Genomic DNA, 24,640 nt, shown 5'->3' on the forward strand with positions numbered 1-24,640 from the left:
TCTAACGGTTTGCCTCGATTTTTCGGCCAGACAGTTTTTTGATTTTATATTGAATTTTTTAAGAACTTAACATTAAAAAGAAGGTACATGTTATTAACTTTTAATTATAAATTATTAAAGTTATTGAATAAATACTCATTTTAAAATGAATCAAGACTTATTTACCACATTGGATAGACCCAATTATTAATCGCAAGAAAAATCCAGGTCCGTATTAACAAAAAAACATAAAGTAATTGTGACCTTGAAACAACACCCTGTATATTGACATTTTCAAAATTTGTTTGCACATTTGAAAATATCACAAAAATCCGACTTTATCAGTTCACTTTGATTTTTGTGCAAAAATTTATTAACTTTAATTTTGAAATTAAATATATTCAAATTTTTAAGAATCCTGAAATTAATAGGCAGATTTTTAAAGCACTTTTAATAATAAATCATTCAAGTTAATGAATAAATACTAATTTTAAAAATAATCAGTTATTATTTACTGCGTTAGAAGGACTCACTTACTAATCACAAGAAAAATTCAGGTCCGTATTAACAACAAAATACAAAGTACTTGTGACCTTGAAAAACACCCTGTATATTGAAATTTTTAAAATACGTTTGCACACCTGAAGAGAGCACGAAAAACTAAGTTTAATGTCTCGCTTTAATTTTTTGTGCAGACAATTTAATGACATTACTTTTGAAATTATATCGAAATTTTTATTATGAGTTCCCAGAGTTCTTAAAAATTTCGACATAATTTCAAAATTAAATTCATTAAATTGTCTGGCCAAAAAATTGAAGCGAACGATTAAACTTAGTTTTGTGTGCTCTTTTCATACCTATGTGCAAACGGATTTTGAAAATTTCAATATACAGGGTGTTGTTTCAAGGTAATAATTACTTGATATTGTTTTGTTAATCCGGACCTGGATTTTTGTTGTAATTTGTAAGTGGGCCGTTCGAATGTCGTAAATAAGTATTGATTATTTTTAAAATGGGTATTTATTTAATAACTTTAATAATTTATTGCTAAAAGTGCTGTAAAAATCTGCTTTTTAATTTCAGTGTTCTTAAAAGTATCAATATATTTAATTTCAAAATTAAAGTAATTAAATTTCCTTTATAAAAAATTAAAGCAAACCGATAAACTAGATTTTTGTGGTCTTTTCAAATGTGCACACAAATTTTGAAAATGAAATGTCAATATACAGGGTGTTGTTTCAAGGTCACAATTACTTTATGTTTTTTTTTGTTAATCCGGACTGGATTTTTCTTGTGATTAATAATTGGGTCGTTCCATTGTGGTAAATAAGTATTGATTAATTTTAAAATGAGTATTTCTTCAATAGCTTTAATAATTTATAATTAAAAGTTAATAATACCTGCTTTGTAATGTCAGAGTTCTTAAAAAATGCAATATAATTTCAAAATTAAAGTCATAAAATTGTCTGGCCGAAAAATTGAAGCGAACGATTAGACTTAGTTTTTTGTGCACTTTTCAAATATGCAAACATATTTTCAGAATTTCAATATACAGGGTGTTGTTTAAAGGTCACAATTACTTTATAATTTTTTGTTAATCCGGACCTGGATTTTTCTTGTGATTAGTATGTCGGTCGTTTGGGTTTTGGATGAGACACATGTGTACCAAATATCAAAAAAAATTTACAGGGTGGTTCTAAAGTTATGGCTTAGGAAAGAAATAGGCAAAATCGATAAAACACCCTGTAAGTCGGTTATAAAAGTCGGTAGGGCAAAAAACCTAGTTACCTAGAACTGCCTCGGTCGGTGACCTCTATTTACAATTAAAGTATTTCCGTTTTCGAATGAAACACCCTGTGTGTTTGGTAAAGAATGGGCCATAGCTTAACCTCAGGTTCCTGAGGTTAAAATAGGCCGATTTAAGCTAACTTACCTTAGAACAAAGTTTATAATAACCGAGATACAGGGTGTCAAAGTTAAACTTCTTTTTTATTTATTATTGAATATTTCCTGACAGGTATGAGATAACAACATGAAATTTGGTATGTGGGGGTTTTTTGGATCGAGAAAACTAAATTCCCTACCAAAGATTACCTATGTATTGCCCAGAGGGCGCCACATACGCCTTTCAGCACTCATTTATCATGTTCATTTTTTTTATCCCTCAGTCGGTATAATTTTGACATTACAATTTTTATTCTCCTATTAATTATACTTAAAAAAGGTATACTTCTTTCATCTCCCTAAACTCAACCGTTTTCGAGATAAACGCATTTTAAATCTGCGATACACAATCATTTTTAGCATAATATCATTGTAGTTACACCCGAAAAACAACTTAAAACCATAATAATGGTGCCATTTCTCAAATTTATGTCATTGCATCGCAAATTCCATTTGATGAAATTTGCGATACATTTCTGGATAATTTTATGGTTTTAAGTTATTTTTCGGGTGTAACTAAAATGATATTATGCTAAAAATGATGGTGTATCGCAGATTTAAAATGAGTTTATCTCGAAAACGGTTAAGTTTAGGGAGATGAAAGAAGTATACCTTTTTTAAGTAAAACTAATAGGAGAATAAAAATTTTAATGTCAAAATTATAGAGAGTGAGGGATAAAAAAAATTGAACGTAATAAATGAGTGCTGAAAGGTGTATGTGGCGCCCTCTGGGCATTACATAATGTTTGGTAGAGAATTTAGTTTTCTCGACCCAAAAAAACCCCACACACCAAATTTCATGTTGTTATCTCATACCTGTCAGGAAATATTCAATAATAAATAAAAAAAAAGTTTAACTTTGACACCCTGTATCTTGGTTATTATAAACTTTGTACTAAGGTAAGTTAGCTTAAATCTGCCTATTTTAACCTCAGGAACCTGAGATTAAGCTATGGCCCATTCTTTACCAAACACCCTGTATAAAAAAAGAGAACTTAAATAAAAAAATATAACGAAATATAAAGACAAAAATTAGTCTGGTATGGACATAGGCGACGAATGGATGATACAAACATACCGCTAAGAATTTGGAAATGAAAACTATATAGAAGGAGGAAAAGGGGCTGTCCTTCATTACAGTGGACATTCTTCTTTAGCCGTTTCCCAATCGGAGGTTGTATATCATCATCACTATCTTTACTCTATCTACCGCTGCTCTGAAGAGTTCTATAGAACTGAATTTAAATTCTTCAACCAGGACACTCTTCTTCTTCCTACAGGTACTTCTTCCTTCTCTTATCTTTCCCTGCATTATCAGTCTTAGCAGTTCATATCGCTGTCCCCTCATTACATGTTCCAGATATTGTAGGTAACTTTCTTATTTTTATTGTGTTTATTATTTCGTATTCTTTGCCCATTTCTCATAATACTTCCGTGTTAGTTTTCTTCTGTGTCCATACTGTTTTAAGCATCCTCCTTGTCAAATATCAAACATTCATTATTCATGTCTGATATTTAACAATATATTTTTATCACCCCGTACATCGTATTAACCAAGTTGTTATCATATTTAAACATGTGCGGGATATTTCATTTGTTTATTTGTCGTAATTTATAAACTATATTTTGACAATGAACATTAAATTAGCTGACTAATTAACTTTGTTGTCATGTGGCCCATGACCCAATTCATGTTGCCAACAAGAAATAATACATTTTAGAATCAATTCTCAAGAATCACTTCAACCAGGCAAGATGTGCCTTTAACTTCAGTCAATATGTAGCATCATAAAGTCTTCAACTAAACGTGTACAAGTAACAAGTCATTACTCAAAGTTCTCCCGGGGTAATTACCCTAGTGTCGGTTTTATAAATAAATTCTTTTATCGCTATTGGTGTTTCCCTTATCTGAAGAACAGCCTCCACTGAGCCCTAGGATCATACACTCCTATAACACCACATTTCAAAGGACTGTAGCTTTTTTATGTGTTCTTGCTTCAGTATCCAAGTCCATATTGCAGTATCGAAAACACGTAGCATTTCAGAGCTCTTTTATAAACGCATGTCTTGCTATTTGTATCTTGTCCGTTTCATTATTGTCTGAAATCGAGGTTCCTATTAGGTATTTGTAATTTTTTGTTTATTTGTTTTCTTTGTTATTATCATGTATTTGGTCCTTTTTACATTCATTTTTAGTCCAAATTTTTCACAGAAACTGTTTGTTTTGTTTAGCAATTATTGGAGTTGATAATAGATTTCCCGTTAATTATTATTCCTTCACTTGGAGATAGTAATGCTTCTTCAAAAATGGCTTCACTATATACATTAAATAGTAAGGGCAACATAAAACATTTCTGCGTAACTCCTTTTCTGATTTCAATTTCTGGACTGGGTTCGTTATACGTACCTGTCGGTCTCTCCAGACTTCCTCAATAGGGAACTTGCACATTTTTTTATTACATAATGATGTTCAGTTTTGTTTAAAAATGAGATTTCCAAAATTTCACGTTTCAAAAACTCATAATAACTTAGAAGAACGAATTTAAAATCTTCTGCGATGAAGATTTCAAACGACCAAAGATGATTCAAACGACCCGTGATGTAACATAGTTCTTCTTCTTCTTCTTCCTTTATTGGGTTATATCCCTCGGGATAATTCGCCCAGCTTACACCAGGGAAATACTCTTGTCTTGCTCTGGGCAGTCGAATATTTCCAAATATATATGTTAAAGCCTCAATTTTTTTAAATATATATTAGCAGGAACATCTTCGTATAGGGCCAGACAGTCCCTACAGGAAAGGCAATATTATACCATAAGGGTTAAGACTTTTATCATTTGGAGGTCCAATATCTATTTATATCTTTATCTTCTTAATTTTTTTAATTCAAATTTGGGAATTGATTAATTTATAAATTAAGTTTGGCTAAGTTAAGGAATTTAAGGATCAGGTTAATCCTACGTGGATTAAGGTTGGACATAAGTAGGCAAATTTCAATGGGAGTAGGGATATTTGTCTTGGCTAATTCTTTATATAGGTCAAAATTGGGTGACATATTTATAGGGCACTCAAAAATCAGATGATTTAAGGACCCAACTCGGCCACAGTCACAATATGGGTCATCTTTTACTCCTATCCTGAATAGGTGAACTGGAGTAGCACAATGACCTGTCCTCATTCTAATAATGGTGGTTATATGTCTTCTGTCCTATTATGTGGTTATGTTTATATTTAGGTATATTTTATTGACCTCCATCTACTTGGGTATTTGGCCAGCTCATCGTCGCGGAATAAGGGAAACATATTTATATTCTAATGACATTTATCGTATGTCATTGTAATAATATATACCAGTTTGTTGAGATTGGAGTTTGATACAGTTTTTAAAGGAAAGGAAAGAAGGTTTACTATGAAAAATAAAAGAAAACACTATAAGTGTTGTTAAGTGCCATTTTGTAAAAGTACAATTTAAAATAGTTCAAACGGTCAACAAACACTTGTGACGTCACATACTGCATTTTCTACTGACGTTTATAATGTCTAATTTAAAGTTATATACCTACAATTTTGTTTACTTTGTTGGTGCAGAATCTAAACACACAATCATACGATGCCACGAAGCGTTTTGGGCTGATAGGTGGAATAATTTGAATTTAGAATCGTCTTTAGGGGCCAAACGGAACACAAAAACAACTTTTTCATCTTTGATACATGTTTTAAATTATGTTCTGTTGTGATTTTCATAAAATTTTTTTCGAATTTAAAATTTTATGCAAGGTCCCTATTGGGCTACATGAACACCACTGCACTTAATCGAAACTAAACCAAACTGTCTATTTAAGCTGAATTATAAAAACCTACTTATAGGAACCAACTCTCGTGGGAATTTTTTCTATAGAGCGTTTCACGTTAAGAATAGAACATTGCAGAGATAGCCGCATGCATTTCTTATGGACGATAGAAGCGCGCCGATGCCACGCCGTACTGACTAGAATGAATCAGTCGAGTATCCACCCGTTCGCGAGAGGTTTGGCAACACTGATATCCGTAAGCGTAACGTTCTATTCTTAACGTGAAGCAAAGTATAGGCGAATAGTTGGAATTTGACTGCATATTATAGATTCCCTTTCGTCTCCTTTATTCGTTGTCTCCTTGCCTTATAAATTGTAAAAGGCGGAGATTAAATAAGGATGTACCTAGAAATTGGTTCCACCGGAGGTTTTAGATTTGTTGTTTGCATCTGGGACTTCTTTGTTTAATACATTTCCATACCGCGTCCGATACGCGAATTATTTTTATAATTCATCTTAAATAGACAGTGTAGTTTCGTTTCGATTCAGAGGTGTTCATGTAGCTCCACTGAGGAAGTCTAGAGAGACCGAAACTTACGTATGGGGATGATGTATTATATTTGAACCGAAATGAAACATAAACTCTCTTTCTTTTTTCATTTTACTCATATTTTGAGTACACTCATCCAAGTTTCGTAGGAATTTTTCTTAGACGAATAGACGGAATGTGACTGCATATTCTAGATCCCCTTTCGTCTCCTTTAATCGTCGTCTCGTTGCCTTATAAATTGTAAAAGGTAGAGATTAAGGATGTATGTACCCAAAAATTGCTTATACGAGATATTTCAGATTTATTGTTTACATCTGGGACTTGTCATTTCTCTAAGAGATATCGCTACAGCGTCCGATACGCCAATTATTTTTATAATTCAGCTTAAGGCCATGGGTACATAATTCGCAAATATTTTACGGCTATCCCTACTTTTTCTGTCTTTACACGTCAAATTATGTGTAGGAAAATTCACACTGGTATGGATATGTAAACATTACTAGAATGTCATTCTACTTGAAAATGTCATCATTAACTTAAAGAGATGGCTTTTGAATATTCTTGGATAACTGTTATTTGTATAATTGCAAATTATTAATCCAGTTAATAAATGTGATAATTTTTTCACTAACTATGTGTTCAGTGATTGTAATCATTTATATGTACAACAAAAACTAATACTCAATCAAGAAAAGAGGAAAAGTGTTAAAGTGATTTTTTAATAATATATTGTTACTATGGAACGCTTACAATTTTGAATATCTTTAACAACAAAATACTTGGATCACAGAATATATTATCCTGATATATTCTCTGCTTGGATCTTCCACAAATAATACACAATAAATAACTTTTTATTAAGTTCACGTCTTGAATCAATTATTTATCAAATACACCATATATCAATATTATTTAATCAACAACTCAAAATTTTCCCGATGCCATGTCAAATACATATTTAATATTGTCACTGATTGTCAGTGTCTGACTGACAATATGCTGACTGAGTGCGTTGTAAGACAAAGATAGATTCTATTCGACTGAGTGCGTTGTAGGACAAAGATAGATTTGGAAAATATTACCCCGGACATGTCACATGGTGTCCATTTTTTTCGAATTCTGAAAAAACTAATAAATACTTTAAAAGATTTAAACGCAGAATGAAAGACTAAATTATTACCGAGGGCCGAAAGTCCCTTAGAATAAATAAAAAGTTTATTTTGAATGAGATATTTGAAATTAAAAATCACACTAAATTTTCTCTTAGTTTTTCACTTCTGTAACTTATTAAAATAAACATTATAGAAGTTCTCAGGGACTTTCGGCCCTCACTAATAACGTAATCTTTCATTCTGCGTTTAAATTTTTCAAAAATACTTATTAGTTTTCTCAGGATTCGAAAAAAATTAATCCCCATTTGAATAGCATTGCAGCCGAAAATACGTACCCATCCTCTTAAATAGACCGTTTGGTTTCGTTTCTATTCAGAGGTGTTCATGTAGCCCCACTGAAGAAGTCTGAAGAAACCGAAACGTAGATATATATGGGGATGATGGATCATCTCTGAACCAAAATGAATCATTTCATTTTTCATAAACTAAGAGGTAAACTAAAAGTAAACGATTGTTTTACTTTTGGAACGATTTTGAGTATCTACGTAGGCGGCTTTACGACAGCATTCATCAGCAGGTCATTTTATTATGACAGCACTTGTCATATACATATAAGATTCGAATGTTTTCGCTTTTCCACTCAAAAAAATGGAAATCGATCGGCAGTGAGCGTGCCGCCGAATTGATTCCATATGAGATTAGTGAAGCTGCTAAAACGGTTACTTATGAATTATTGCCACTAAAGTCAAGAGAGAGGTATGAATTGGTCTACAGTTTATTTCAAAAATAGAGCAATGATAAAAAATTGCATAATATAAATAAATAAATCATTCTTGCTAATTAACTATTAAAACAAGTAACTGTTAGTTCCAGTGTACATTCTAAAAATTCTAAAACTAATATCAGAAGCCAGCTCCAGCTCGGTTGATGGGAATAGATACCTATGAGCAGAACTTGCGGTAAAGTACAAGAATCCCTGCTGATCCATAGCAATACCGTCGGCCCAAATAACCGTACTTCTGTTCCGATAAATAACTTCAGAAGAATCAAAATTGTTGTCAACGTTCCATTTTCCAACACCGTATAAATCTATTAAGGTGTAGTAGAGGGTGTTGTCTGAGTCGATCATCATTCCGTCAGTGTGTCCTTGTTTTTTCCCCAGTAAACTAACACCATATCTAAAAAATGTATATTACAAATATAATATCAAATTAGTATCAAATATAATATCATAATTAAGTACGCAGCTGAGACAATGTGCCTCACGGAAAAATATGAAGAAAAATTAAGAATATTCGAAAGGAAAATCTTCAGACGGATTATGGGCCCGATAAGAATGGATAACGGAGAAATGAGAAGAAGAATGAATCATGAACTAAGAGACATAATGAAAGGAGAAGATATAGTTAGATTTGTTAAAGCACAGAGGCTGAGATAGCTGGGACACATAGAGAGAAGGAAAAACGATCTACTGATTATGAAGATCACCAGATGGAAAGCAGAAACTGAAAGACCAAGTGGAAGATCCAGAGAGAGATGGGAGGACCAGGTCATGAAAAATATCAAAATTCTGGAAGTGAAAAACTGGAGGGAACTATGCACATATCGAAATGAGTGGAAGAAAATTGTAGCGAAAGTCAAGTCATACAACAAACTTTGACAACATATAAGTGGAATGCGGAGTGATTCACCGCAATAAGCGAATCAGAGAGCTCTAAGTAAGAACGGCAAACATTCCACCCGGAATGAAAAGCCCTGATGATGATGAATATCAAATTCATTAGATATTTAATTTTTGTATCATCTGCATACCTGAGGTTTGCACATGGTATTGTGCTAATATCTGATAAGATAGATGAAACCAAAGAACTTTTAAATCAGCTCTACGTTTCCTGGCTGGAAGATCGATTGAAAATAAATATATGTATTGAAAGTAAATATATTATTTTTTTATTATTATCATATTTTTTATAGACTCTCTATTCGCAACTAATTAGCGGTACTTATCAACGGCCAGGCTTAAAATTGTTCTACGAATTAAACCCATTTCGAAATTTTGCCAAAATATAATAAAGGACCCCGCAACACTCCTTATGGAAAAGTGGTCCCAGTCAAATTTAACGAAAGTTTGGTCAATGATACTTCTCGATGTGTAGATTAAAAAAGTCCATGGGACCTGGGTCTGAATAACTACTATTCTCGAGCTACAGCCTTCTGCAGTTATTGGATTCGAGTGCTCGGTTTACGTTAAGTGCAGTCACTAGTTAAGTGCACTAATTCACGGTCAAATGAACGAAAATATAATTTATTATTGGAAGAAGAGAGACTCATTTTCTTCATGTATACTTGCGTCTTATACAGTGCGTCCATAAAGTAAAGCATAAATTCATTATTTCGTAAACCGGCGACTTTAAGGAAAAATTCCGAAACAGGTCGATTTTTATTTTCAAATTACAATTTTTTGGCATATATATCATACTAGTGACGTCATCCATCTGTGCTTGATAACGTGACCCATAATTTTTTAAATGAGAATAGGGGTCATGTAATAGCTCATTTGAAAGTGTATCTAATTCTCTATTTTACTAATACAAACAATAACATAATTATTTATACAGGATGTCCAAAAATAATTTTTTAATTAAATTAATTGAGACAAAAAGAAGAATGTATGCAACTTATTTAATTCAAAATTCGTTTTACTATTGTCAGAAAACAGGAATGCATGTTTATTTGACAAATAATAAATATTGCTTTTCGCTTAAATTCAATGTTAGAGCTGCCACCCACCTGCCTCTTGGAAGTTTAACATTACGCTTAAACGAAAATCAATGTTTATTTTTTAATTAAAAAATTTTTATGTTTTCTGGCACCAATAAAATATATTTAGAATTAAACAAATTAAATACATTCATCTTTTTGTACCAATTAATTTAATTTAAAAAAACATTTTTTGGACACCCTGTATAAATAATTATATTATTGTTTATATTATTGAATAGAGAATTACATACCCTTTCAAATGAGCTATAACATGACCCCTATTCTCATTTAAAAAAAATCAACGATTACGTCATCACGCCCAGATGGATGACGTTACTAGTATATGTATGCCAAAAAATCGTAATTTAAAAATAAAAATCGACTTGTTTCGGGATTTTTCCTTTAAGTCTTCGGTTTACGAAATAATGAATTTATGCGTTACTTTATGGACTCACTGTATATGAATTCATTGTCAAAAATAGATGCATCGTATTTTAGTCTTCAGGAAACCTCCGAAAAGTCCTCAGAACACTAAAGAAGTGCGATATAAAATGTGCTACTAGAGCGATGTAAGAATTATCATGTTTTTATGAAAGCTTCACAGTTCTGCAATACCAGCAAAGCTGCAGTTCGGCCTTATCTTTAGAATACTACCTAATAAGGACGGATCTAGGGGGAATGGGGTATTTCCACCCGTAACATATTCCAGAATTAAAGAAAGAAATTGTTCTTCATTTAACGAGAATGAACGAGATGGAGCCGTCAAAACATATTTATAACCAAAGACCGGATGGTATGAGGAAAAGACGGAGGCCCATAGTACGATTTAAGGACCAGGTGGAAGACGAGTTACGGGAAGAGTGCGAAATGGGAAAACCAAGTCGAAGGATATGAAGGAATGGAAGCTGATTCTTGAACAGTCCGAGGTCCACCAGGGGTTCTAGAGCCAGTGATGATGAACTTTTTAATACCAAATATTGTACAATGGAAGGTGCTACAGCTAAAGATGATCAACAATTATTACAGAGGTTATTAATTCCTAATGTTGTACAAGCTAGAGTTGAGACTGATAATCTGATTAGAAGAAATGGTCAATGGAGAAGGCTTCATAATCATGATTTTGCAATTTTTTCTGTTTTCGACTTAGAATAGTACCTACCTAAAAGACCTTACGATTGAGGTATATCAAATTAAACTGGCTCCGTTACATACAAGATAAAATAATTAGAGACAATGACGAAGAGATTCAAATTTCTGAGAATATGGATGAACCGGGTTTCATAAGAGTTAGAATATTTTCGAGGTTTCGGCCAGCTACAAAACACCAAATATTAATTTCCTACACGGATGATGAAGATGAGCCTGCAGAAGAACCGATTAGCGGGTAGGTACTATTTATCGTATGGTATGTTTAACAGTAAATGGTTGAGTTCAATTAGTTACCACTATAAACATCCTGGATTAACCGATAATAGTATAAAAGGCCCTGTTTCAGGTAAAATTTAAATATGTTTTCTGGTAAAGTTTCTTTGCTTTATTATGAAAGTAGTCTGTCATTTTTGTCTGTCAGATTTAGTCAGTGTTAATTGTCAAAAGACCAACTCTGTCTACCTCGGTTGCTTATCGCTCCGGGTGGGTCTTAACAATGGGCCAGGTCAGATAAATTTAGTAATATTTACGACCGCACTAATTGAACTCAACCATTTACTGTTGAACAAACCATACCTATCAACCTGGTGCAAGAACTGTGGGTAATTGTGCTCATATAACCACTGTGTTACTGTTTTTACGCTTTGCAAGATATCAACCCAATGTTAAGTATCCTGATAGGTCGTTAGTTAACACGACATATGATGCATCTAACCGAAATCAGCAAAATATTAACGTGCAGATAGTCGAAGATGACTTAAATCCGATTTTTCGGATTATTAACTATTAACTATTATAACTGAAAAATAAGCCATAATTTAACTAAAAAATGATTTTATTAACGTTTCGACGTCCATATTGGACGTCGTTGTCAAAATAAAATCATAATTTTAGTTAAATTGTGGCTTATTTCCCATTTAGAATAGTTAATTACAGTAATGCCCGAAAGAAATAGCTTCAGAACAACATTAATATTTAGCGATTACTGACTACCAGGTACATTGTTTTTTTCGTATTCCGATCAAGTCCATGTTCTCTACTTGACATATATCTGATATGCGGGACAAGTTTCATGTCAGCTAATGTATTTTTTATGTTCCGACAACTTTTTCTTTAGTTCTGGACCGTGTTACGGGGGAATTCCTCCAGTCCCCCTCCTAGATCCGCCACTGTTCAGTAGTATTCTAAAGATAAGGCGGAACTGTAGCTTTGCTGGTATTGCATAACTGTAAAGCATTCATGAAAACATGATAATTCTTACATCGCTCCAGTAGCACATTTTATATCGCAGTTCTTTAGTTTTCTGAGGAATTTTCGGAGGTTTCCTGAAGACTAAAATACGATGCATCTATTTTTGACCATGAATTCATATACAACACGCAACTATACATGAAGAAAATGAGTCTCTCTTCTTCCAATAATAAATATTTTCTTTCACTTGACCGTGAATTAGTGCACTTAACGTAAACCGAGCACCCGAATCCAATAAGTTCAGAAGACTGCAGCTCAAGAATAGTAGTTATTCAGACCCAGGTCCCATGGATTTTTTTATTCTACGCATCGAGAAGCATCATTGACCAAACTTTCGTTAAATTTGACCGGGACCACTTTTTCATAAGGAGTGTTGTGGGGTCCTTTGCCAGAATATTGTTATAAAATTTAGGCCACACAGAATATACTCCTACATATAAGGAACTCTTACCTCCATAAACCATTGCTGATCGAAGACTCATTTTTGAGAATATCTGTACCAATACTATACAAGTTTAAACCACCAACAGTAGAGTAAAACACTTTTCTGTGTCCTAGAGGACTCGGTGACAAAGCTATGCCATCAATAGGCAAGGGTGTGCTAATGACAGCACCATCCACAAAAAATCGGGATGTTTTTACATCAGCAAACATTGTGCTATCTCTAAACTTCCATGATTTGTTTTGTAGCCTCGAATAGACGATCAAACCAGGGTCTATGTTGGAGTTGTCGGTGATGTACGCGAAACCGTCATCTGTTTCATCCACTACGAGATCATTTAGGAATCCTCCAGTTTGAAGACATATTTCATTTGGGAAGACGTAGGTGTGTATTAGAGCTCCATTTTGGTTGAGGTCGAACAGTAGCAATTTGGGAGGACAATCGATGCTCATGTTGTTCACTCGTACACCATCCAATACCCACAAAGTTCCTGGAAATAAAAATTTATAGGAAAAATTAGGAAAAATGATTCTAGTATGGTATAACTAGACCCAAACCCAGATATCCAAAGGGAAAGTTATCCTCCAACACCAAATTGTTCTATATGGTCCACATAATGTTCAAAAAAAAGTCACACCATTTTGAGCGTCGGGTTTGGGGGGAGAGGGGGGAGAAATCGGTAAATTCGTAGTTTTTTAGGTTTTTCGTCAATATTTCTAAAACTATGCGGTTTAGCATGAACAACCTTTTATACAAAAATATTCTACATTAAATTTGAAATAAAAGAGGCCCTATGCATAATCCTTCTAAAATGAACGGTTCCAAAGTTACCGAGGTGGTATAGTATACTTGATCCAAAAAAAGGCCTAACCCAGACATCCAAAGTAAAAGTTTTCCTTCAACACCAAATTGTTCTATATGGTCCACATATTGTTCAGTAAAAAGTTACACCATTTTGAGCGTCCGGTTTGGGGGGGGGGAGATGGGGGAAAAGTCGGTAAATTAGTAGTTTTTTTAAGTTTTTCGTCAATATTTCTAAAACTATACTTTAGCGTAAAGAATCTTCTATACAAAAATGTTTTACATGGAATTTAAAACAAAAAAGATCCTATACATGATTGTTATAAAATCAACGGTTCCAGAGTTACAGAGGCTGAAATGTGGAGGTTTTCGATACTTTTTATATTCTTTGGGCAATTTATAGAAATTTTTTTTAACAGGATTGGGTTTTGTAAATAAAATTTGATATTTCAGTGGTCGATGGTATGTTAGTGATAAGCCCTTGAGGAGACGTCAACCTCACCACCCAAAATCATCATCAATTGCCCCAATAATATAAAAAGTATCGAAAACCTCCACTTTTCACCCTCCGTAACTCTGGAACCGTTGATTTTATAACAATTATGTATAGGACCTTTTTTGTTTTAAATTTTATGTAAAACATTTTTGTATAGAACATTGTTTACGCTTAAGCATAGTTTTAGAAATATTGACGAAAACGTAAAAAAAACTACTAATTTACCGACTTCTCCCCCATCTCCGCCCCAAACCGGACGCTCAAAATGGTGTAACTTTTTACTAAACAATATGTGGACCATATAGAACAATTTGGTGTTGAAGGAAAACTTTTATTTTGGATGTCTGGGTTAGGCCTTTTTTGGACCAATTATACTATATTACCTCCTTAACTTTGGAACCGTTCATTTTAGAAGGATTATGCATAGAACCTTTTTTATTTCAAATTTAATGTAGAACATTTTTGTATAAAAGGTTGTTTATGCTAAACCGCATAGTTTTAGAAATATTGACGAAAAACCTAAAAAACTACTAATTTCCGATTTCTCCCCCTCTCCCCCCCAAACCCGAAGCTCAAAATGGTGTAACTTTTTTCTGAACAATATGTGGACCATATAGAACAATTTGGTGTTGGAGGATAACTTTCAATTTGGATGTACATTCCTGAATACTATTCCTGAATGTACAGCTGCGGTCACTAAATAGTTTATACCTTAATTTTTACATTGTAATTCTGCAAGAAAAACAGCGAACAAGGCAAAACATTACTATGTAAAAACGATCATAACTTCGAAGTGGTTAAAGAAATTAAATATCTAGGAGCAACAATCACCAATGACAACAAAATAGAACAAGTTGAAACGCTAATAATGGCGGAAAACAGCTCTTCCTTTGCAATACAACATCGAATGAAGTCGAAGCTTCTCTCACGAGGTGCAAAAATCCAGATAGGTATATAAGACCACAATACAACAGTCGCGTATGGAAGCGAAACGTGGACACTAACAAAAAAGAAGTAAATAAATTTCTGGTATGGGAATGTACTCATAAAATCCTTCGAATGATATATGGTCCTTGCAGAGACAGCGTGACAAACGAATGGAGGCGCAGATACAATAACGAGTTAAAGCAGTGTTTCCCAACCTTTTTTGGGCCATGCCCCCCTTAGCCTTTCTTAAATTCCTATGCACCCCTCCTATATAAAATATATAATTTTTAATAAGTATTAAACAATTGAATTGTTCAAAGATTGTTCTATATTAATTTATTATTTAACTTTGGTTTTAATTTTCTAAAAATGGTCACTAGAACTTGGTGGGGTTCTTCACTACTGTGTATTGCGCTACAATCAAATCAAGATATCCTTAGTGAATTATATTATCCCAGCCCAATTATATCTGACCTTGATGATTACAATTCATTGTTCCTGAATATCAAGATTGTAAAACCCTCATACAGTGATAATTTTCACATTAATATTAAGGCTATGGGTACATAATTCGCAAATATTTTACGTGTATCCCTACTTTTTCTGTCTTTACACGGCAAATTACGTGTAGTAAAATTCACACTGGTGTGGAAATGTAAACATTACTAGAATGTCATTCTACTTGAAAATGTCATAATTAATTTAAAGAGATGGCTTTTGAATGTTCTTGGATAACTGTTATTTTTATAATTGCAAATTATTAATTCAGTTAATAAATGTGATAATTTTTTCACTAACTATGTTTTCAGTGATTGTAATAATTTATTTGTACAACAAAAACTAATAATCAATCGAGAAAAGAGGAAGTGTTAAAGTGATTTTTTAATAATATGTTGTTATTTTGGAACGCTTACAATTTTGAACATCTCTAACAACAAAATACTTGGATCACAGGATATATCTGATGTATTCTCTGCTTGCATCTTCCACAAATAATACACAATAAATAACTTTTTATTAAGTTCACGTCTTAAATCAATTATTTATCAAATACACTATATATCAATAATATTTAATCAATTTCTCAAAATATTCCCGATGCAATGTCAAATATTTAAAATTGTCACTGATTGTCAGTGTCTGACTGACAATATATGCTGACAATATTATATTCGGTTGAGTGCGTTGTAAGACAAAGACAGATTTGGAAAATATTACCACGGCATTGTGTTCATTTTTTTCAAATCCTGAAAAAACCAATAAATATTTTTGAAAAATTTAAACGCAGAATGAAAGACTAAATTATTACCGAGGAGCGAAAGTCCCTTAGAATAAATAAAAAGTTTATTTTGAATGAGATATTTGAAATTAAAAATCACACTAAATTTTCTCTTAGTTTTTTCACCCCTGTAACTTATTAAAATAAACATTATAGAAGTTCTCAGGGACTTTCGGCCCTCGCTAATAACGTAATCTTTCATTCTGCGTTTAAATTTTTCAAAAATACTTATTAGTTTTCTCAGGATTTGAAAAAAATGAATCCCCATTTGAATAGCATTGCAGCCGAAAATACGTACCGATCCTCTTAACTTATTAAACTCTATACTAGCAAGCTTTGAAGAATCTGTAGCTATATATACTGATACTTCCAAGTCCGAGGATGGTGTAGGATGTGCTGTTTATATTCCCTCCAAAAATATTAATTATTCCTGCAAACTAGATAACGCAATCTACGAAGCTTTGACGTATGCAAGTCAGTCTACAATTGTTTCTGCAATAATTATATCGGACTCCCTGTCTGTTTTAAATGCCTTGGTTTTGACTAAGTACCCAAGTTACTCCTCCAATTATATCATATATGCAATCAAAAAACGCTTTTTGGAACTACATAAAGTTAATAAAAAGATTAATTTTGTTTGGGTTAAACCACATATCGGTCTTGAACCTAATGAGCATGTTGATATGTTGGCGAAAAAAAGTGTAAAAAATGGTTTGCCTAATAAACATCCTGTAAGTTTTGTGATGCAGTCCCTTATATTAAAATGAAATACCTCACAATTTGGAATGAATGTTGGTCACATCATACTTATATCAACCCTTCTAGGTACTGTAGTATACAAAAGAAAATACCGAATAGAACGTGGTTCCAGCCATATAATTATTCAAGAAAATACATCACAAAACACGTCTTCGTTTTGGTCACGCCTGTTATCCCACACACCTGCATAAAATTCGTGTTCTCGAAAATGATCGATGTCCAAATTGTGATAAAAAAGGTGATTTAGTTCATATTTTTTTTGAATGCCAAAAATATAAGAATGAAACAGATCTATTTATTCAGCAGCTACATAGACTTTATACCAGCTCCGTTTAATATCCTTAGTATCTTAGCCAATGGACAAGAGAGTATGGATAATAGTCCAGAGAAATAAGAGTTTTCTCGTGACACATCCCCCTCCAGGTAGAAACCAAATTTTTTGAGTAGTATGGACACCTATAATAATAACCGATGTTTCCTGAAGCCGATTTTGATGATATACATAGTTATAAACAAATGAAGATCAAAAAACGGTAAATTTTCGCTTTTTTCGACTATTATCAAAAAGTTAAGCATTTTAAACAAATTCGAGAGTCAAAAGCTCATAAATCGTATATAAAAGTTCAATATAGCTTTCAATGAATATGTCTATCCTTATTGGTTGCTTAAAAAATTGCAACATAAATCATAAATTTTGAGTTTTTATAAATATTTATAACTTATGTAAAAATTAACTTAGAACCTTCTTATTACGCGGAATACTGAGAATTCTGGTGCTTAAATTATAACCTAAATTTCAAAGCAATTGGTAAAATAGTTTTAAAGTTATTTAATTTGTTTATCCCAAATTAATTTTTTCGCAACACTAGAAGTCAGAAAATTATGAGGTTACAGTAATACTTCGGACAGTTTATGAAAGAACATTTACACTATTAACTTAATTAAAAGAAAATGACAAAAAGTAATTTTAAACTGTAAAATTATTTTGCAAAAACGTCGATTTTTTGCTTACTTATAAACAATTAGAATAACTTTTTAACCGTTACCCGCAGGAAAATTATTTTTTCATATTTAAAAGACAGAATTTTTATACATATTTAGAAAGAAAAACAATTGTCCTAGGACAATTAGGGACGACGTTAGCCCCCCTTTTTTGAATTCATATGTTCTTGTAAAATCATTTTGCAATATTTAGAATTATTTTTTGTCATTATTTTTAAATTAAATTAATATTGTAAATCTTCTTCTTTCATAAACTATCCAAAGTATTACTGTAACTTCATCATTTTCTGACTTATAGTGTTGCACAAAAAATTAATTTTGAAAAAACAAATTAAATAACTTTTAAACTATTTTACCAATTACTTTGAAATTTAGGGTATGATTTAAGCCCCAGAAGTCTCAGCATTCCGTGTAATAAGAAGGTTCTAAGTTAATTTTTTACATAAGTTATGAATATTTTTAAAAACTCAAAATTTATGATTTATTTTGCAATTTTCTAAGCAACCAATAAGGAGTGACATATTTAGCGACCGCCATATTGAAGTTTTTTATGCGATTTATGAGTTTCTGACTCTCAAATTTGTTTAAAATGCTTAACTTTTTGGCAATAGACGAAAAAAGCGAAAATTTACCGTTTTTTGATTTTCATTTGTTTATAACTATGTATATCACCAAAATCGGCTGCAGGAAACATATAGGTTATTATTATAGATATCCATACTACTTAAAAAATTTGGTTTCGGTCTGGAGGGGGTTGTGTCACCAACAGGATATTTTTTTCCTTATTTCTCTGAACTATAATGCGTTGGTGATGTTTCTGTCAAGTACCAAAATAGTTTTGTAGTGTCAAGTATTAAAAGTATATGTGTATGTATGTATATAGAGAAAATATGGTGAGCAACTTGGACAGTCCATAGCAAGGCGGCTTTCGAATTGAGTGGAGAGCCGCGGAAGATAAAAACAAAGAAAAAACTTGCTATGGAACTTTGAGGACCTCACCGTCTTGTTTATTATTATTCTTATCTTATTGTTATTGTTATTAAATTTTTGTAGATCGTTTTTGAACACACCTATGATGTTGAAAGGAGGCTATATTTAGCTTACCTTAGCTTAGTACCATATCTTTATTTCAGTACATAAATTACCTCTCAACAGCTATTGAACTAATTTTTCTTCGTTATTGATATTTTATAGACTTACGGTCTTTAAATATTTAACCTTCTTGATATAGTAGTCATGTTGTGACTGACTGATTGACATAAAGTCCATGCCATAACAAACAAAAACAAACTTTGGTGAAGGTACTGATGCTTTCTGCACAGAGATTTTATATTAGGTTCCAATTTGGTTAGCTTCAGTCTCAAGTCTATGTTGTGTTATATCCAGCTGATTCCTTTTTTACCAGAAAATCATTTACAGCACTGCATTCACATTCAGCTAAATATGAAGATGGAAATTGTAGCAATAGTTTTTTTTGCAGATTTGGTTGGATTTGGATATTTGATTTCTGTTTCCTCGCAAAACGTTTCCATCGTTCCTTTTTTATTAAATAAATCTTTACCTGACTCATTATTTTGCAATTCTGCGAGTTCTTGATATATCAGACAAATCCTCGAACATTGGCTGCATCATGCATGTTTAAAATCAATTTGTTTTAAATCAGAAAATCTTCCTTTTAGTAAAGCGGTATCAGTTACTTCACATTTTTGAAGTCACTGAAACTGTTCAACCATTCTCAAAGGGTACTAAGCAATTCCACACATCTTTTCAAGCATCTAAGGTAGCCATCTTACTTCAGTATGAAGGAAAAGTCGCATGGGGTCTTATTTTGATCTTCACAAAATATCTTAAAGAGACGCTCACATGTGGTATTTGTTATAATAGCATTAATACATTTTATTACTGAATGCAGTACTTCATTTAGAACAGGAAAGATGTTTTAGTTACCAAGTTTTCCCTATGGATATCACAATGAACAATAATCATATCTGGATTCGTATCTTTCATCAATTTTAAGCAGCCATTTTTCTTGCCCATCATATTAGGAGCACCATCTGCATCACAAGATTTTATATCTTTTATTGGTATATCATTAGCATTAGGTAGTGATGCTTTCTAGTCATGTACAGAACAACAATTTTTCAACAAACTACTCTTTATGTTACCGTATGTTATCAATACTGCCTCACTGTCTCTCAAAGTTGATTCATCCATTTTCACTGACAAATTTCTTATTTTCAGATTTTCAACAAGTTGTTTTTCAGTATCTTCATTCATTTTGTCTATTCTTCTGCTACCAGTATTGTTACTGAGTTGCAAAGCTTTTACGTCATATTGGTTGTATTTTTCAAGAACCGTTAAGAAATGCTGATATTAATGATGTTATTAAATTCTCTCCTATAGTATGATTTTTTCCTTAGCCACACCATGAAAATATGGGAGAGAGTAATTGATAGACGGATACGTGAAGAAACCGAAATATCCGATAATCAATTTGGCTTTATGCAGGGCAGATCAACAACAGATGCAATTTTCATTGTAAGGCAACTGATGGAGAAATACAGGAATAAAGAGACCAACGCTCATATGGTATTCATTGATCTTGAGAAAGCATATGATAGAGTTCCTCGAGAGATTCTGTAGTGGGCACTCAATAAGAAAGGAGTCCCTGGCGAATATGAAAAGATTGTGAGAGATATGTATGAGGGAGTAACGACTAGTGTTAGAACAGGTGTGGGAGAGACTGATAAATTTCAGGTGAAAGTAGGATTGCACCAAGGCTTATTTATTCTCATTAGTTTTGGACCAGATAACAGCGAAACTACAGGGTAGTATTCCATGGTGCCTAATGTATGCTGATGATGTAGTGTTAATAGGAAATAGTGAAAGAGACTTGGAACAAAAACTGGAACAGTGGAGACAAGCTCTGGAGGAAAAAGGTTTAAACTTAGTAGGACAAAAACAGAGTATTTGGAATGTTCATTTAAAGATAGAGTTACTACAAATAAAATGGTACCTTTGGATGGTGAAATGATTGTGAAAAGCAATAGTTTTAAGTACCTAGGATCGGTATTACAGAGTAATGGAGAAATAGATGGAGATGGATGCAGTAGAATTAGGGCTGGATGGATGAAGTGGAGGAAAAAAGCGAATGGTGTGTTGTGTGACAGAAAAATTCCAATGAAGCTGAAGGGAAAATTCTATAAAACAGCCATAAGACCGGCTATGATGCACGGAACTGAATGTTGGGCAGTGAAAAAGAAAGAGGAACAACGAATGCATGTGGCGGAAATGAGAATGCTTAGATGGATGAGTGGAGTGACAAAGAAGGATAACATTAGAAATGAGTATATTAGGGGAAGTCTAGGTGTGGCACCAATTGATGCCAAAATGAGAGAGCATAGGTTAAGATGGTTTGGTCATGTTCAACGTCGAGACGTTAATCATTCAATACGAAGAATAGCTGAAGTGCAGATTCCTGAAAGGAGTAGGAGAGGAAGACCAAAGAAGACCTGGGGGGAGACGATAAGGCAGGACATGTTGGTAAAGGGGATTAATATTGATATGACCCAAGATAGAATTGTGTGGAGAAATGCAATTAGGGAAGCCGACCCCGCATAGGGATAAGGCAAAGAGAATGATGATGATGAGTATGATTTTTTCCTGTTTAAGCGAGTAATAGAGAAATTTAATAATTAGCACCAAGAACACGATTATTAGTTGAAGTATGAGCAGTAAACAGATACTTTAATGTTGATCTCTTTTTAAAATTTTAAGTTTGGCTAGACTCCGAAAAACATCCAGTTGATATTTTGGTCTAGCGAAATATTTACCATATTTACCGTAATTATTTAAGAATTTGCTTTTTTCGTTAAATTTGGTGCCGAAATCTAACATTGACTTTAAATGACCAGTAGCGAAAGGGTTAAACTCGTGTCGAGTCCATTTTCGAATTGCCCCCCTTAACATCAAATTGCCCCCCTGTGGGGCGTGGGCCCCACGTTGGGAAACACTGAGTTAGAGTCTCTCTTCGGAAAGGAAAATATAGCCCGATATATGAAGGCCAATAGACTCAGATGGGCAGGGCATGTGATACGTAGTAACGACAATCGCCTTAAAACAATATGTTTTGGGACAGACCTAATGGAAGCAGGTCTGTACGACGACCTAGAAAAAGGTGGAAAGATGCAGGCAGAGAAGATCTGGCGAAAATAGGAGTAAGACATTGGAAAATAGTGGCACAGGACCGACAAACTTGGAAGGCTAACTTGGGAGGTAAACGCGGCAAAGACTCAAGAAAAGTTTTAACGCCATTGATAATGATGATGACTTTAAAAATAACATTCGTTGGCTAAAAATTACTTTAAAAAAACTATCACCTACCTTTAGTGTCTATTTCTATTCCCAGGACATTTTGAAGATTATCACAATCAGAATCATCGTTTTCCTCCCAACTTGGAAAAGGCGTCACCAATACATTCGTCGACTTACTCTCAGCTTTTGACACAACGGTTAAAGTTGCTGGAACTCCTGGACGATACTTGGGTAAAGACATATACATATCGTTTTCGAAAAATCGAATGCCTCCAATGAGAACATTTTCTGGTACGTATCTTTTTGTGTTAATTGCCTCTGTATATTGTTCAAGATTGTTCCATGTAAAGTTAACGTAGCTCCATTCATATAGAATTGTCGGGGTGATACGATTAGGGTGGTAGTCTGTGTTTGAATGAAGTACGTTGGTTTCAATAGTCCAATCTTCTTCAGGGAAGCTAAAATACCGAATAAAAATGTGATCTGCTTAGATATTCATTTTAAAATTACTCAAAATACTGCATTACTGGTGATATATGGATTATAAATTATTACCTGTAACACATTTAATGTTGAATTTTCTTATTATATGTTGTAGTGTTTCTATTTTACTCTACCGTGTCTACCAGAGAAGGTTACTGTATCATCTACAAATCTAATTGTTTATTTATACTGAAGTTGTAAACATATCTTCCTATTTCTCTCAAAAATTTGTCTACGAATATTCGCCTTACATTCCCCATTCCCGACTTATGTATATACCTACGTGTAATTAGTGTGTATGTGTATATATTAGGTCTGGATCCCGCGTATGAAAAAAAAGTTGATTAATAGCAAGCTGAAAATTTGTTAATAGCTTAAGGGTGTCTAATCGGATAAAATTTGATATATGGGAACACTGGAGCAGGGGCAGTTTTAATTGTGGAACAGGTTAAAAATTTGGAACGGTCAGACCACGAAGGCGGCACATTTATTTTGTCCGACAGAACAGACTTAAACTCTCCGAGCAAAGATTAAACCCTCATGCAAAAATCAGACTGCTATTTATCACCAAATGGGAGTTTTAATGAGTGGAACATGTAGAATATGTCAAATGGCAGGAATTATGACAGGTGATAAATAGCAGTCTGATTTTTGCATGAGAGTTTAATCTCTATTCGGAGAGTTTAAGTCTATTCTGTCGGACAAAATAAATGTGCCGTTTTCGTTGTCTGACCGTTCCAAATTTTTAACCTGTTCTACAATTAAAACTGCCCCTGTTCCAGTGTTCCCATATATCAAAGTTTATCCGATTAGACACCATAAAGCTATTAACAAATTTTCCACTCGCTATTAATCAACTTTTTTTTCATACGCGGGATCCAAACCTATATGAGACAAGTTTTTTTTTCTTATGGGATTTTCATACTTATTTCGCTTGTAAGCAATAATATATGTCTCAATCACACAAAAACAGATACCATACTATTATTTATAGACTTTAAACAAGCATTTGATAAATAAAAAGGAAAGAACTGTATAAACCACTTGGAAAACAGAAATAAGTGGAAAACATAGAATGATACCTATAGAAAAGCATGGGATTCAGAGGTAGATAGCAAGGTATTGATATATCAAAAACCGAGCATAATATTATTTATAGACTTTAAATAAGCATTTGAACAATAAAAAGGAAATAACTGTATAAACTACTTGGAAAACAGAAATAAGGGGGAAAATATTAGAATGATACCAATAGAAAAGCATGGGATTGTGAGATTGTGGGATCGGTACTCATCGGAGGGACCGCAGACGTTTGGATACAATTAAAGTTTTTTTGTAAAGACAATGAAGTCGAATTTTCAAAGTAATAAGACATTTACTCAACACGCACACTACACACTACACTAGATATCTGATTGCAAAATCAACTGTACCATGCCAATGGCCATTAGTTGTCGAGCCACTAAGCTAAAAAAATAAACAAAAATGAACTTACTCTGGAATAGATTGAAAAAATCTATCTTCGTCAAATGCTGGCTCATTCTCATAATATTTATTGTTAAAACCACTACACAAACTACAAAAAGCCAAAACTTGTA

At 33.1% G+C, this 24,640-nt stretch overlaps 1 protein-coding gene across 1 annotated transcript; it reads right to left on the bottom strand.

Moving 5' to 3' along the window:
* Positions 1–8,223: 8,223 nt before the first annotated feature.
* Positions 8,224–23,125, bottom strand: LOC114327689 (protein yellow-like). Its single transcript, XM_050644742.1, has 4 exons — positions 23,115–23,125; positions 22,629–23,017; positions 12,991–13,471; positions 8,224–8,554 (listed from the first exon to the last, which is right to left on the bottom strand). The coding sequence occupies exons 1-4, from the start codon at positions 23,123–23,125 to the stop codon at positions 8,224–8,226; spliced, it is 1,212 nt and encodes a 403-aa protein (XP_050500699.1).
* Positions 23,126–24,640: the final 1,515 nt, after the last annotated feature.

This window comes from Diabrotica virgifera, chromosome 2 (assembly GCF_917563875.1).
Source record: "Diabrotica virgifera virgifera chromosome 2, PGI_DIABVI_V3a".
NCBI classification, from domain to species: Eukaryota; Metazoa; Arthropoda; class Insecta; order Coleoptera; family Chrysomelidae; genus Diabrotica; species Diabrotica virgifera.